The sequence below is a fragment of the Eremomyces bilateralis genome (assembly GCF_010015585.1).
Source record: "Eremomyces bilateralis CBS 781.70 unplaced genomic scaffold P152scaffold_16, whole genome shotgun sequence".
Taxonomy (NCBI): domain Eukaryota; kingdom Fungi; phylum Ascomycota; class Dothideomycetes; order Eremomycetales; family Eremomycetaceae; genus Eremomyces; species Eremomyces bilateralis.
The window spans coordinates 355,656-371,807 of record NW_022985082.1 but is presented as its reverse complement, the minus strand read 5'-3'; the positions used below and the strand labels follow the sequence as shown (position 1 = coordinate 371,807).

Sequence of the window (16,152 nt, the reverse complement as noted above, 5' to 3'; positions counted from 1 at the left end):
ATCATAAGAGAGCGCGGCAGACTTGTTGAGGAGAACTTCCACTTGCCCGTCACCCCTGGAGGTCCATCTGACACAACGCAAGAATTTCATGACCTATGTGACCGAAACCTCGAAGATGCATCCTTGCAGTGCATAATGGATACCGAGAGACGGAGCCCACCCCCATCCCCCATCTGCCCGGTACCAGGTCGAAACAAGATGAGAGAGGATGTCTCAGCAGCCTTGGCGGTGTTCCATATCGACTCGCCGTCCATTGACTTCATCGTCTCCTTCGGACTTCAAAACGGCGCCTTATGGTGCGACATTGAGCGGCTGGAACCCCACAAATTCATGGCCCTTCCCGTCCGAGGTCTACCCTTCTCCATCAATCGCTCATCTGACCGCGCAAGGTGGCCACGAACGACGAAGAAAGGGCAACGGATTGTTTCGGTGTCATTTCGACGTGCGCCGAGATCGTTGTTTGGTCCGGGACTTAGCAGAGGTGTCGAGAGATATGTGCTTGCGCTGAAGGTCAACAACCCTTCAGGCTCGGGGGGAGCCGAAGTTAAGATCCCTAAGGCAGACTTGGTGTTGCTTGATGGTTGGAATCAGTCGGATCCAATTCGCTCGATAGCGGAGGAATCATGACGGCGTGTAAGCCAGCGATTGATTATTAATGTCCCATGGGAAGAAACCGAGATCCCAGCAGTGCTCTTGAAAGTGAAACCGTGGGAATATTATTGGTGGTGGCCGTTTCCAAGGTACAAGAATACCAGGCCATCAACCCTCATTTAATGTGGAGGCAATTCAAAAGAAGTTCTCCAGTCTTCAGGTGAGATCGATGACCTCTAGGGTTCTCTTGTACCTCCCCGCCATTTCAGGTGTTAGCCTTGAGGGAATGGGTCATGGAATATAGGAGGCGGAATGAATACTGGCCGTCTCGCAGGTGCTCTGGCAGCCGAAGCTGAGGGCGGCCCTCTCGAAACGGTCTCCTCCCTGGTCTCACCCCTTGGGGTACTGAACAAAGCTGGTTCGCTTGGAACAGTGTCGGTGGTCGGGGCAGGTGATTTCTTCGGAGGTCTCCCGCGCTTTGGCTTGTTTGCGGGTTCCTCACTTCCCTCGCCATCGACGCTCTTCCTCTTCCGTGACTGCTTTGGCTTCTCTGGTTGCTCAAAGATGTCTGCTGGTAGCCCGTGTCGAAGCACGCGATCAAGCAACTCGCACTCAAGTGGCTGGGTATGGTCCCGATTATTTTCTTCCTCGAACTTCTTCTGTGCCATCGTTGAGTCGCTCGCACGTTCCCATTTTTGCTTGAGATTGATCGATGGCATGACCGAGAGAGGAGAGTATGTAACCTTGATCTCGGCGGACTGCGGATATTCCCCGTTGACTTTTCGGCGACGTTTTATTGTGATGTTAAACACCCGGTTAGCAGCCCGTTGATCAGGCTCCGTTTGCACCAGCGATCGTGTCAGGATAATCGGGCATATATTCTCCATGAAGCCCTTTGTCCATAAATTAAAACGGCCCGCGAGGAACCTCCGGAGTGCTTCGAGATCAAATCTTTTCTTCAGCATACCATCCAGATAGGCGCCAACCCTTGCGTGATCCTCGGCTGAGCCCACCTTCGGGTTGCGGTAGTGTCCGACATGTCGTGAGTTTGGCCAGTCTAGCTCAACTCTAAGTCCAGGGAAGAAGTCGACGACTTCTTTCCGCCACATATGCAATTGCGTTAATGGGCACTGCACGAGAGAGGCTCCTAAGCCAGCGCGTGCTGCTTGTAGGGCTTTTCTGGGGCCGCAATCTGTTATCCCTTTGGTGTCGTAATCAGCCCCACTGAGGACTGCGAAGGCCGTAACTCCGGCGCGATCAAGTCCGCCCTTTTGAAGGTCTTCCTGGGTATAAATTCGGACATGAGTTCGGCTCTTCCCCTGGGACGCTTTGCCTTTTGACGCATTGTGGGCACCGGCTCCTTCTGCGTTGTCCAGTTCTTCGTCTCGTCCCTGGTTCTTCCTTCGTTTCACTTCCTTCCCCGTCTTCACGTCGACCTCCTTGCAGAAGCGAATGAGCGTTGTACATCCGAACATGAACGCATCGCCGTCATCCGTCCAAACAGCGTCTACAATGCCAGTGCTTTGAAGGGCCGCACATTCCGCTTCTGCTTCTCCCGGGGCTTCACAGATCGGCACTCTCATATATCGCAAAAGCTCTTTTAAAAGTCTCTGTTCCTCATAGTGTGGCATGCCACTCGGCCTGCCTCGTTTCCAGGGCCGGCTCGGTCCGTCAAAGACGAAGACACATTCAATATTCCATCGGAGCAACCGGAACACGATGTCCAAGATAGCCTTCTCAATTGGGTTCGCTGCAGGCACTTCTATTCCATAAAGTCAGCCAGACAATACACTGCCGCGATGATATCGATCCGGAACCGGGTTAAGATAGAATATGAACAGGGACGTACTGTCTTTTATCGTCTTGACTTGTGCTGGAGTAAGGTTACGAAAGCGAAAGGTCGGTTCGTCAATAGCAATTCTGAGAGGTTTCCCCGTCTTTTGGAAGTGATTCGCGGAGTATTCTGCAAGAGAGACAATCTGGCCGCCTCCTAGGACGTCCCAGAGCCTGGATGTGAGAGCTGTTAGCCAGACAACTATATCCCCAAGGTTAGAGGCAACTTACCCTGGGATTCCCATTGCTGCACACAAACTGTGTCGTCACTGCAGTCCAATAGTACCCTAAAATGGTAAACCCAGCCAGTCGGTAGTGCAATAATATTGCGAAGTCTAGGATACGTCTTTGACGCAGGAAGTGTGCAGGGGAGCAAATACAGGATAGGAGCCAGGAGGCGCTGGAGGAGGTAATTCGTAATTATTGAAATGACTTTGGCGACTCTGACGCGTCGGGGCCAATAACACGCGTTCGATGGAAACGCGCTAAGCACACGCTGCATGTGACTCCCCTTCCGTTGAATCCTCCACCAACAGCAAAGACTTCATTCACATCCAACAACTTCGAAAGAAAAGGTCCTGAGCAAGTTGAGGGGTGGATTGCAGTTGGATAACACGTGCATGGTAAAACATCCGCTGTCATGACAAGACTTGCACTTCTCGAGCCAGGTGAAAACAGCATGAACATACCGGCATCGATCGTGCCGTCTACAGAGTCCACATAGAAGAAGAGACCGATGCCAACTCGTGAGACAATCCAGACTATCAAGATCTGGCAGTTTTAATCTATCGGAAGCCTTGCGCTGATTGCTGCTCCCAAACTATCCGCACATTTCATGATGCCTTGTGTCAATCAAGACAACAACTGATACCCAACCCAACTATTAACGGTTTAGGAAAATGGAAGCGACTTACAGGTACCGTACATCAAGGGGAACATTGGTCCGACTGAAAGAGAAGGAGCCTACAAACTCCCTAGTTTGATGCACTCAAGTCTAGTGAGGACAGTGAGATAACCCATCTCCATTACTCTCATACTTCCCCAAAAAAGGCGATACGAGAGCTCATGACAACCACCATGAGTTGGTCCAAGCAGATTGCACCTATCGCCATCATTTCGTTCTTTTACGGGATTGTGACCCTTCCGCCCAGCCCTGAAGGTCCTGAAGGGTACTGTTCTCGAGACTGCTTTACCGTCAGTTGACCTATACAGTCACATGAGGGTGATGTTGATGTCGAGAAAACTAGCTTAGCAGACTAGACTTCTTAGCGGTACTCGAACAGCGTATCCCAATGGTGAATCTACGGCGCTGGTTGGTGATCCTCGAGATCAAGTTTGATCCATTTCCCTCACTGACCCAACGGAGAGACATACCTTCTGACCGTGACTAGAGTGTCTCGGTGAGACGGTCGCAAAATAAGCAAGTCGCCGCTAGAACCTGGCTAAGGTTCGACCCTTTCTTTGCAATTCATGCGGGCACCTGATCTGCTGCTGCATCGGAAGTCAGCCAGCCAAGGTTCTGCATGATATAGTGCCCCCCATTCCACTGGCCAGGATGAGCAAACAATGGCAAAGTCCGGAAGTAGAGGTACTCCGGACCAAGTGGAAGAGTTGGATGTCCCGGTCCCCAAGACTATATGAGATCGCATGCCAGCAGCGAAGCGACGAGTACCCTAGATGCTGCGGAAGTATATGCAGCAGTTGACAGCTTGTCATGCTCCCAACTCCACCTGCCCTCTCCCTCTCCCAACAGCGTTCTGCACGACGTGCATACGCCCGCGGCGTACACCGGTTGTCCGTACCTACATCAACCCAGCAACGCCAGCGCGTGTCGGAACCTACGCAATGAAGGATTGACAACAAAGCACATTGGGCAGCAGTCCGCTCTGATCTCGACCTATCTGGTCGCGACGTTTCCCCGCACGAGCGAAGTCACGTCCGCGGAATCAGGCGGAGGTGCAGATTAAGTGCGGGATGCATGCGGGCGTTGCATACAGGCTGCAGAGGAGGGCCGCTCACGCTTGCGGTTCGCGTCGGGTTGCAGTTCTCGGCTAATGGTTCTGCGTGTTGGTAATGCCTTTGAGCTTACGTGTCCGGGCGAGGTAGTCGTGATTTATTGAATTGAGTGATGAGAAAATGGAACTGATTATGAAAAGATGCTTAAAAGCGGATGTTAAATGGTGCATGCTAACGAAGCTCTTCGCTTTCTTGAATCCATGCCCAACCCTAGTCCGAGCTAATTACTGTTCAACCCCTTCCCCTTGAATGAGCAACACTCAACGACAGTTCGATCGATCTCACGTTGACTCCATATCCCCCGTTTCAACTGCTTCGTACAGAGTTTCTGCCGCCGGAATTTGATAGGGCGATGTTCATGTTAAGGCGTACTCCGCGCAGTGATTAGAGAGCAGGGACACTATATAGTCTGCATTGGGTACAATCTGCTGGCAGCTGAGTGATGGGAACAGAAATATTACCCTCTAGGTTAAAATAGAGAGCTTATGATAGCTATTGATATCGTACGATAGGTACCTTACACAGTACATCTGCTTCATACGAGCAAACTCTCACTGCAGCACCTCGTGCCCCATGACTTGATCACGGGAAGGATGCGATGGACAGCATAAGTCGTGACAGTGAACCACCATGGCTCTCAAGCCCCTCCATCCTAGGACGAAACCGTCCGTTCCCTTTGACCGTCATAATCGTTGAATCGGAACATCCTGATCCCCCTGCTCCTGATGAAACGCCTTATCGTCATACCGTGGCATGGGACCAAGTTCGTTACCCTAAACAAACACCCAAGAAATCCAAACACCTTCACTTTTGTTCCAACAGCAGTCGCACAGGGGTGGCTTGTACTCCGTTGGTACCACCGTCGCTCATAACAGTCCTCGATAACTCCAGTCATAACACGCGTTTTCCACATAGCAATCACCATCGCCTCAGGCCATCATTGCCCTCGCATGCTCCAACCCCTCCCGCTCAATACTACTCCTCCGCCGCCTCTGCCGCTTCAACTCCTGTTCCGCGTCCATCAGCCGCTCCTGCACCCACGCCCGCATCCGCTCGTCATGCCGCACGCTCGGCGCATTGAGCAGCTCCGTCAACGTCGCCTTGATCTGATGGTTGATGTCGAAGAGCTTGGCCTCGTCCGCGTGCAGCTGCGCGGAGTTGGGCGGCGAGGACGACGCGGAGTAGAGGGCGCTCTCGTCGGAGGAGTGGGAGTGGCCGGGGAGGGCGGGGATAGGGGCGGTGTAGTTGTAGTTGTAGAGGGAGGAGGCGGCGGTGCTGGTGCTCGTGCTGGTGCGGCGGGTGCTGGATGTCGACGGGGGGGAGTTGGAGGAGGATTCGGGGACGATCATTGGGTAGACTTGGGGGGTGTTGTTGGAGAGGCGTTGGCGGAGGAGATCGTGCTCGTTAGAGAGGAGATAGTACTTGTGTAACGTGAAGTCCATATCCTGTGTACGGAGGTTAGCGGACGGAATTTGTTTCCAGCAAGATTTCTGGGGAGCTCACCCTGTCGGGATTCCTAATCGGTGATGGTGACATGACCTAGTCGGATGGCATTCGCATCTTTTGCATGGAATTGAGGATGGGAAAGGTTCGATGTGGGTGGTAGGTTTGTGAGCAGATGGGAAATTAGGTGAGAGGGGAGGAGTTCCAGGTGGAAGGGAAAAAAGTAGGGGCAAGAAAGTCTTGGTGTAATAGAGTACGAGTCGTGAAGCAAGGATGGTATGAAGTTGGTGGGATGGCGGAAGCAGCTTTCCAGGACTCGATCGTGTTAAGACGTCCGGTCCACGTACGAGAGACCCTGCTTCGTCCAGCTCGTGTACAGTGTACTTCAGCCTTCAGGTTACAAATATGGTGTGAGCATGCCTGATGCGTGCGCACTGTGCAGCTAATGCTGGGCTCCGTAATACTTCGATCGAGGTGGAGATGGTGGTATGATGCGGTCACCGGTACGTCAAAAATCGAGTCTTGACTGAGGAGCTCGAGGTGTTGCGCAGCGCAACAAGTGTATTTGGGTATTTAAACTTTATCAAATAATCGAGCCGATGGTGATAAAAGTTATTTGTCCGCGATATGACGACAACATCTCTCCTAAGTAAGACGTGCTCTGAATCGACGATCGAGATACCACGCCTTGGACGCGATTCTTAAGGAACTCCTCCCTCTGGCTTCCTACATGCTGGTGGACAGGTCCTGTACTTCAACATTCCTTGGTTCGTCTCCATTCCCCCTCTGATCTGGTCGAATACACCAGTGAGCATTATCGCTTCGTGTCTCACATTCTCACACTCTCACCACTCGTTTGAGAGACGTGAGGGTTCGACTTTCGAGCAGCGAACTTGCGATCCGCTGTCCATGCATCCGGACCGGTCTGCCGAACCAAGTTGGGTGATGGGTACCCGTACTATGGTGGCGGGATTTTAGGTTGAATCATTCGGGGATCCTGATTGGTCTTTCGGACATATTTCCGCCGAACGGGTGGGTAGTCCGATAAGGTTAGTACGTGATAAGGGTGATCCTGTTTCCCCTTCGGATTCCTGTTCTGATATGTCTATTTACTTCGGCGTCGATTTGATAACCGTATGAGCAAGATAAGCTTCAACTTTATCGCAAACACTGCGCTAGTTATCTAGTCTCACTCGTTCCTCAGCCTATGTTCTCGTCACATCCGGAAAGGCCTAGATTCACATTGTGCTCGAAAAGGACGTCATCGGTCGCCCCGCCCCACTCCCAATCAACAGCCTGCGGTATTTCGACTGCTTCCTTGATTCAAACACATCAAAACAAGCTTCGTATTTTCCGAAATAGGATGGCGAGCCATGACTGATCAACTACCGAATTCGCTCAGCCGCTCCTTGCGTCCGAACGAGCCCGTCAGACGCCCACGTTTTCCATTATGTACGCCCGACTAACTCGCCTTCGTCAGTGCCTGCCTATCACTGCTGCTTAGAGAACTGGTTGTGCTTCTGTCAGTTTTGTATGGTCTCAACACAAGGTTAAGGTGTGGCAGACAGTGGCGGAGACATGCGCAAAGTTGGATATCATGATAGGATTTTGAGACTTCACATGGGGTTCCTAGACATAATAGAAGATCTAGATCATAGTCGTGAAACTTATAGACTTCATTCTCAGCTTAGTGTAAGCGCTTCCTGAGAATCGAAATAGAGAACATGCATCGTCGATCATAATTCAGATGACGTAGGAGGCGACGCCACACTAGAGCGTCTTCATTCCGTCCTATTTGACGGGAATGACTGCCAACCTCTAAATGAATCCACGCCGAGAAGCCATCTTACTTAGGTAGGTAAGGGTCCAAATCGCATAAAACGGGTATTCAACAACCTAAGATCGGAGAATTTCGGAAATCATCCCGATTCAACGATCTGAATTGGGACGAGTTAAGCTTACGACGCATCTGAGTCTCCTGTCTGAGAGCCGGAGAGTGTCTTTGTTCGGGCAATAGCAGTAGCTGAATGCCCTAATTCACCAGACTATTGATATGATATAATAATTAAAGTTAACTAAGAGTTTTAGAAGTCCGTCAGAGTTACATTACATATTCTCCAGTACTTCATTATTCTTCGGCCCATCAGGTATGAACCTGACGAATGCGTATTAACAGCACCTTCGACTTTAAATTGCCATATGATGCGGGATCACCATACTTCCCTGGCACAGAAAGATCAAATCAAGCGTACAGAGCCTTTTGCCACCAGTCGCATCTCTTATTAGCATTCGGATCTCTCGCTGTACTTACGCCGGCCGAACCGTAAATCCGGATGGTTGAATTCGCCCCGTACACCGGGAATCCCGGATCGCCACTCTTCGCAAAGGACACGATGGCACGCTGGTGCTCCAACGCAATGTTGACGTTGCCGGTTACCTTCGCCGGCTCGCCATCGTAGAACGTGTAGGGAAGATCGAGTCCATGCAGGCCGGGAAAGATGGTAAATTCGTAGCCAAAGGTCTTCCCGCCATATGCCGTTGCGAGGTAGCGGGTGTTGCATATGAAGATCGACTCGGATGTGGAGAAGGCGGCACGGCCGATGTGGTCTTTGTATGGGGTGCTTCCATCGAATACCGGTGGATATAACTCGGTGAAAAGATAATCCAGGGTTTCTGGTTCGATCGTGGGTAGGGAGATGGCAGTGTAGTTGCGGAAAGCCTCCTCATTCGTGACGTACGAGGGAGTGAACAACAAGCCTTCCTGCGAGTTGAACGCATGCATGACATCTAACCGCTTATCGAACTGTCCTCGAGCGAGTAACTGCCCAGGAAGGGCAGGCGTGAAGCTGCCGTCGACAACCGGGCCGAACGCAAACGTGCCGGTGATGGATTCGTTGACTTGGGCGATGTTGGCGCGGATGACCGCTTCGCTTGGGACACGCCGTGCCTCTGCGAGGGTGGAGACATTCAGCAATGACATGTATTTCTGGAACGTCGATTCCTGCTGATGACTGCTGGTCGTAGGGAGAAAGCCAGGGGATTGGGGAATTGCACGAGCGAAAGGAGCACGGCCTTTCAGCCCTCCGTATGCCTGTCCGCTATGTTAGTGACGTTGAAGCACAAACTTTGGAATACCGTACAGTAATGTGGTGAATGATTGAGCCACCGCCCGCTGACTCGCCAATCACGGTCACCTCATCAGGGTCACCTCCAAACTTGGAGATATTCTCTTGAATCCATTGCAGCGCAAGTCGCTGATCCAAAAGTCCTGCGTTTGCGGTTCCCCCGTCCGCTTGGAACGTAGGGCCTGATAGGAATCCAAACGCGCCGACGCGATAGTTCATCGAGACGAAGACAAGGTCATTTTCAGCCCGCTCCAGCAACCCGACTGGCGATCCCAAGAACGACGATTTCTCTCCTACCGTGTAGCCACCGCCATAGATCCAGACGAGGACCGGAGCCTTCTTCTGTCCGTATCTCCCATCCCAGGCTTTCTTCGGGACGAGCACGTCGAGGAATAGGCAGTCCTCCGTGGTGCGCGGGTCGATGCTTACGGAAGGAACTGACGACGAATTCCTCGGCGGTATGGGGATACCCAAGTAGTCTAAGATGAACCCTGTCTGCGTCGCGAACCACGCTGGGGAGGCTTGAGGACATATTCTGCCTAGGTCCCCTTTTTGAACTTCTTTTCTGTCGACCTTGGGAGGCTGAGGTGCGGCGAATCGGAATTCTCCAATGGGGGGTTGCGCATATCGGATATTTGAAAAATTATAATACTGTCGAGTGGACTGTACGTATTGTTAATGTCCTGTTCATCTCTTGTGCCATTCAAAGTCGTCATCCGGGTCACAGGCTATTGTAGAGTGCCACGTATGGGACTGATGCTCCCTTGGGAAATTTCAATTGAGTCCTTACATTAAATGAAATGGCTTGGTGTAGTTCATATTTCAAGTCAACAATTGGAAGATCTGAATGACGGCCTCCTCCATTAGGCGCAGCAAGACCGTTAGAAAGGCATGACAATGACGCGACCAATATCGAATTGACACGCATTTTGAAGAATAATTAATGATGGCAATACCCCAAAGCAAAGATAAATCGCACGATACGAGAGACAAAGAACCTAATATTGACCGGATCAAGGAGATATAATACTGCAACCAACGTAATTGCCTATTCTGTTCTTACCGCGGGACCAACGTCGTCGTTCCCGCTGCCCTCCGTACATCGCACCAACGGAAGGATTATTGATCTCATAACGCCGCTCGCTTCGTCCGCGCGAATCCAGATTCCGGGTCATGATGCCCCAATTAAGCCTAATGCTGACTGAAATTTCTCAAGGCGTGGCAGTTGTGAGTGAGTTTGAGTGGTGGAGTTGGTCAGTAGTAATGGCGAGGGATCGAATCGGAGGACGATCTGTGTCGAAGGAGCGGGGAATCCATGACGATATATGCATCTCGCAGCCTTCCATGATTCCATCGTGTAAGATTAGGATTCTAGCGGATCTGGGAGCCATTTGCGGTGAGGTATCAATCCTATGGAACTGTTTAAGGAATACCATCGTAGCTTAGTGCTTTAAGGTCAGTTGGGTCATTTCATCCCGTGATTTTGAGGTTGAGCCTCAATTGTCTATCTCAAACACATTGAGGTCAATGCCCAAATCTGTCGACCATAAAGCACCCCAGAGGATAGATAGACATGCAGATTTGTAGATTAGCATGCAATCACTTCCTGCATGAACTTCCGAGGCATTTTATTATCATCCTAGCAGGCCTCTGTCCTTACTATCCATGGGAGGACATGAAGGAGGACATCAAGGATCGTTGACAAATGCAGAAGGCCAGTCGGTGATCCTGGACCTATATGTCGAATTGTCTACCGATACTGGCTCGATTACCAATCGCACCGCTTGATTCCGAGTCCATGAATATCGAAAAGTATCCTTTCCCAACCTTTTTCCTGCAGGCCACGAGGCCTTCAAAGGGATCAAATCCTTCGCGGTGTATATTGCTGAATATCGGCCAATCCATAATTTCCAGCATGTATTGCTCCATCGAACGTGAATATGGCGTTTCGCCATTTGGTAAGCAGGGCGGTGACCTCCCGGAAAATTTGTATGGACCGTCTTTTGACACAGCTCAGTTGGATGAACTGCTAGCTTCCAGAGAGGAAACCACACTTAGGGAGTGTCATATGGCTTCTAGAACATGAGGCGATTGACCTCCTCTGCTCCACGATGCTGCTACGGATCGTCGTTGGAGGAAAATTCTTTCCCAGAGTCTGCCTGCATGAAGGATCTGGTCGACGAAGGTAAGGATGGTAGCACGGCAACAGCCGTTATGCCTCATCCATTTCCTTCCTTGCGCCCCAAAATCCTTTGCCATAACTTACCAAAATCTCCTCACCTCTACGGATTCCGTTCTTCCATTTCCCACTTTTGCCGGCCTCTCTTACGAAAATCGCAATGCATCTCTCTATTCTCGTCTCCTTGCCATGGGCGTATTCGGCCCATACGTCGCGAAACTCAGCATTCGGTGCTTGGACCAAGGCACCTTTTGTAGTGGATGCTTGAGAGCGTGAGATTCCATTTGCATGCGAGGAAGACTTGTGAGGGGCAGGGGAAGCAGGGACACCGCGATAGTCATTGACGAAACGAGCCTCGTTGCCCATCTGCTCGCCATCCACTCCAAGTTCTACAATGACATCTTGCCCCTGCTCTTCACCTTTGGCACCAGCGACACTCACCGCCTCCCGCACAAGGCTCAGGTCATAGTCGCTCGTGCTATGGTTTTCCTTGTCCGAGTTCCCATGTACGAAGCCAATATAGAATATAATGTGCGAACCGGGCCGCAGGTCCTCGGCGGCGAAGAGACCGTGTTGTCCTCTCGCCGGATGCCCAGGTGTGGTGATCGGAAGGATGGAGATATACGACGGAGAATGCAGAGGTATTTTCAGTGCTGGAACCAGAGAAGACGTGGATCGAGGCGGATGGAGGGTTCGAAGCTCCGTTGAAGAGAGGTTCGGCGAGTGAACTGGTATGGGAGTATACGTGATCGAAGAGGGCCAGTTCCGTGGTAAGGTCTGTTTCGCTGGTAGCGGCATTGAAATGGGCGATCGTAGTAAGAGTCGCGTAGAATTGGCACAAGTGGAATTGGATGAGATAGAAAGGAGATCACAAATAATTCATATTGAATAATAATACCGAGGTCGCTGGATCGTATGATCGCCTGAGGCAGAGTTGGGGATGAAGTGTCTGATCACTGGAAATATTTCCAGCCTCTCCGAGGTCGTGGGGCTAGGAATCCACCTCGATGGAGTAGGAGAGTGGAGTTTATCAGAACCGTCAGCCCGCAGCCCTCAGGAGTTAGGGCCTTCAATGTCCACTTTTTGATCCATCAGACTTGTAAACAGCTTGGGAAAAAAGAGGCCGTGAACCATGGACGATACGATATGGTCATTGTCGGAGAAGCCATCCTTCTCCGATTCTAAAGGTGCCCTTTTCCTTTTCAGGACTCCGGATTTGCTTGTCGTCCTCAAAGCAATGGGGTAGGATGATGGATCAGAAGCCAAACTGGATGGCTCCATGGTCCATCCCTCCCCTGAAAGATCAGGAGAACGAAGGATCGAAATTTGAGATGTCAGAACTCAGATGTGTCTCACTCACTGTTTCCGCATGGACTACTCCACAGTCCATGAGCCTATGAAGCTTCTCGATTGCATGTTAAAAAGTAAAACTGGGGATGGCTGCTCACTGCTGAGTCTAGAAGGGTGGGGATGTGGTGCATGGATATTTTGCGAGGTGCAGCCCATTATAAATTATGAAGGTGTATCTTGAGATACTATAGGACTAGTACCTTAGGTGTGATTGTTGTCGTACTGGAACATCGGATTCAAGCTGTAGATACTGTAATGTAGATACTCTATGGAGTACTCCGTACAAACATCACCATTGCAGCTCTGCCCGGATGCCGGACGGCTTCAACAATCAACGAGGATCTGCTTCCGCACATGCAAACATGGGCACAGCGCACGATCGCGGTGGGTCAACTGATGATCTCGTTCATTCATTATTGATTATTCCAACCTCATTAGGAGATAAGATGCGAACATAGTTAGTCTGTTTACTGTTATTGGTAGAAGAAGGAAATTACTGCCGAGGCTAACCAAGACCGTTTCTTAGCATTTATTGTCGTATCCATGGGATTCACAAGGTGGGAAACGTTCAGCATCATCATCACGTGAATATGTCGGAAAAGATCTTAAAAGGGCTTGGGAAGAGTCACGAGATTCCGATCTAAAGAAGCCACTGCTCCGTATGGATTCGGGAGAGTTCAAGTTCTTGCTTCTCCTCCTGACTTCACCATCCTTCGTACTCCTGCTCTGGTGCCTGGATCAGGCAGCGGATGACTGATTCCACTCGGGTACTGACAACAAACCGAATGGTCTAGAACGCTGTCCACATATCATTGGTTCGACCATTTCGCAGCGCAGGAGGATTTCTGCAGGAACCCGCCCTTGCTTGAGCATACACCAATGAGCCCTGGAGATGCATAGAATGTGCTTCATCACTTGGCTTTGGCTTATGACAGCAGATACATTTTACAAGCATTTAGGGAGGGGTTGACGGTTGGCCTGTGTCGTTGCAATTGGTGATGGGAGCCAAATCGTAGTACGGGCTTGATGCTCCGTGACAGTCGGGCCACCATACAATTGGAATACTGGAACCGACACTGTGATCGGCGCATCTCCACCAGTATCTGGTATTCGACGTTCTCACCGCGGTTACGGGTGCCGTAATGTTGAACGACATTACCATAATGATCTCAGGAATCAGGACACAATTTCTCGGGCCAACTATCAGATGGTCGCATATCTGGAAGCGAAAGCGAACATCTGCTGGTTTAAGTTGCTATGGAGTCATCCATCCGTGACTCGATATTTTGCCGCCAGATTTCGGCAAGCTACAACAGACCCATTTGTGGTGTTGTTGGCGGCCTTCCCATAGGTCTTCGCCAGCACAATATTGAATCAAATTACAATTAATGCCCAATTATTGTTACCATGGCTCACGTTCAATGAGTCGAGTCTACCAGTATGGAACTCGTGATGTCTCGAGACGCCCACACCAGGCCCCAGGGTCCAGACTTCACAGCGACAAACTTTGGTTGCCCGCTTCCACGGTCCCAACTTCCACTCCCAAGACTTGGGAGTTAACTTTCTCGCCACTTTATTCTCGTCACGCCTCGTCAATCGTCCGGAAATTGCGGCCACCACGCCATCCAAGCCAATGGTCCGGTGCGGGTATCTGCCGCATCTCTTTCATCAGTTGGTGGGTTGTTTTTATGCAACCTTCATGCCCCAGAGCATGGAAGCAGGTTCCAGAAGGACAATGCCGTCATAGTAATTTTAGCGCTGTCAAATCGACTCCCACTGATCAGTGATCACCGCCCACCGCGGTCTCCAGCTGTCAGCAACATGCAATAGACGGGAGAGGAACATGGGGATTTCAAAAGGTTGATTGTGGAGGGGGCCATGATCCTGACAATCCAACGTCTTGTTGATCCACTCACGCGACCGAAGCAAGACCCAAATCTAACTAGGAGATATTGAAGACTGATTGACAAACGGCACAGCAATCCAGGACCCCAGCGACCGTTCCACACTCGTAATCTCGGCATGCAAAGACCAGGCGTCAATGTTGAGCGCCACTGAGTTGCACCGCTACCTCGCCTTTGTCAAGGGAACAAAACATGCCGAATTCGTGAGGATGGCCGATGACGAGCATGGGTATCGAGATGGGACGGAAACTAAATGAGTCTAGCCAGCGCGAAGCCGAAAGCTCGGTCTGTGAGTGGTCAGATCAGCTGCTAATAGTCAATAGTGCAGCGGTGCCTCAGGGGACATGCAAGGTTAGCCCCTAACTTGTTCAAGATCCCGACCAGGCCCCTTTTGTGTCCACAGGAACCACTTTCCACCCTCGATGCGGTTTTCGCTTCCGTTGGTGGAAAAGTGCTTGGGTCACCCACCAGAGCGACGACCCATTCGGTTATCCGTGCAGGAAGACCAGTCGCTCACTGTCGCTGGCTTAGCGTCTCACTGGAGCACTCTAGCGGTAGCTGACTTTGTTGGTCTCCTGCTCTCATGTCATATAAAACTCCCTCCATCCATGTTTCCCTCCCGTCCTTCTTCCTCTCTCCACTCACTACAACATCTACGGACAGTCTCTCGTTTTTATCACATCCGTACTCACGTTTCTCACGCCAACTTCACGATCAACTCGACTTTTCGATCTCTTTACTTCGGTAACCCTTAATACTCCAGCAAATCAATCAGAATGCGTTTCTCAACTATCGCTGCTGCCACCCTGTTGGCCGTTGGTGTCAGTGCCGGTGGCCGGAATGGCACCGCCCCTCCAGTCGTTACTGAGGTCGTGACCGACTACGTCACGTACTGCCCGGCGCCCACCACCATTACCCACGGCGGCAACACCTACACCATCACCGAGGCTACCACCATCACCCTGCCATGTCCAACTGGCTGCACCGTCACCAAGCCCGTCTCCAGCGCCGTAAGTACTCCAACGCTTCTTCAGTGCATATCCTGAACCTGACCTTTTTCAGGTCGTGACCAAGTGCACCACCTGCGAGAAGCCCCCGCCGGCGCCGACCTCCAAGCCATACGGCAACGGCACCACCCCCGCTCCCACCAAGAGCTCCCCGTCCGTCGCTCCTCCCGCCAAGACCTCTGCCGTCCCGCCGAAGTTCACCGGTGCCGCCAGCCAGATGGCCGTCTCCGGTGGTGCTTTGGCTGCCATCTTCGGCATGGCTGCCTACCTCCTGTAAGCGGTTTCCGACCGCGAGCGGTGGTGATCAGTGGAGTTGGATTGTCCATGTGGTGAAGATAGGAGGTATGGGAAATACTCGTCAACGCATGGCAGCGGGAATCTGGAGTCTGCCAAACAGCGACGAATCGCCTGTCACGCCCCGATCGAATTTCTGGTTCTAATGCGCAGGGCACGGCACGCGTTGGACTTTTAACCTTCAACGGGTTGTCGTGTTTGCTTTTTAATACATTGGACTTTCGATGTGTGTGGTACTTTCATGTCAATACTTTCTCTGGGTCGAACGAGAGAACTTCCAAGCATCGCAAAATGTCAACATGTTCTTATCATGACACATTCAAAGTTCAGAGTTATTCCGATCTATGCACATATTGTAATACTGGGAAGCATTGCTGAGCTGGCGCGCCTGGCGTTATATACAGCAAGAC

At 51.2% G+C, this 16,152-nt stretch overlaps 5 protein-coding genes across 5 annotated transcripts; 1 reads left to right on the top strand and 4 right to left on the bottom strand.

Moving 5' to 3' along the window:
• Positions 1-745: 745 nt before the first annotated feature.
• P152DRAFT_86246 (PIN domain-like protein) lies at positions 746-2,756 on the bottom strand. Its single transcript, XM_033683290.1, has 3 exons — positions 2,656-2,756; positions 2,441-2,598; positions 746-2,353 (listed from the first exon to the last, which is right to left on the bottom strand). The coding sequence occupies exons 1-3, from the start codon at positions 2,667-2,669 to the stop codon at positions 864-866; spliced, it is 1,662 nt and encodes a 553-aa protein (XP_033532486.1). The 5' UTR covers positions 2,670-2,756; the 3' UTR covers positions 746-863.
• A 2,658-nt stretch (positions 2,757-5,414) lies between these two features.
• P152DRAFT_373930 (uncharacterized protein) lies at positions 5,415-5,618 on the bottom strand (the record flags this gene model as incomplete). Its single annotated transcript, XM_033675569.1, has 1 exon — positions 5,415-5,618. A coding segment is annotated over one exon (204 nt), but the record flags the coding sequence as incomplete, so codon positions are not given.
• Positions 5,619-8,125: 2,507 nt separating this feature from the next.
• Positions 8,126-9,936, bottom strand: P152DRAFT_467575 (acetylcholinesterase precursor; the record flags this gene model as incomplete). Its single annotated transcript, XM_033680777.1, has 3 exons — positions 8,126-8,974; positions 9,024-9,671; positions 9,799-9,936. 3 exons carry the CDS (start codon positions 9,934-9,936, stop codon positions 8,126-8,128), a joined length of 1,635 nt encoding a protein of 544 aa, XP_033532484.1.
• A 1,284-nt stretch (positions 9,937-11,220) lies between these two features.
• On the bottom strand, positions 11,221-11,985 carry P152DRAFT_400438 (uncharacterized protein; the record flags this gene model as incomplete). The annotated part of the gene is made up of 3 exons (XM_033676573.1): positions 11,221-11,435; positions 11,517-11,576; positions 11,625-11,985. The coding sequence occupies 3 exons, from the start codon at positions 11,983-11,985 to the stop codon at positions 11,221-11,223; spliced, it is 636 nt and encodes a 211-aa protein (XP_033532483.1).
• A 3,232-nt stretch (positions 11,986-15,217) lies between these two features.
• On the top strand, positions 15,218-15,725 carry P152DRAFT_475306 (uncharacterized protein; the record flags this gene model as incomplete). The annotated part of the gene is made up of 2 exons (XM_033681408.1): positions 15,218-15,451; positions 15,504-15,725. 2 exons carry the CDS (start codon positions 15,218-15,220, stop codon positions 15,723-15,725), a joined length of 456 nt encoding a protein of 151 aa, XP_033532482.1.
• Between the last annotated feature and the right edge of the window lie 427 nt (positions 15,726-16,152).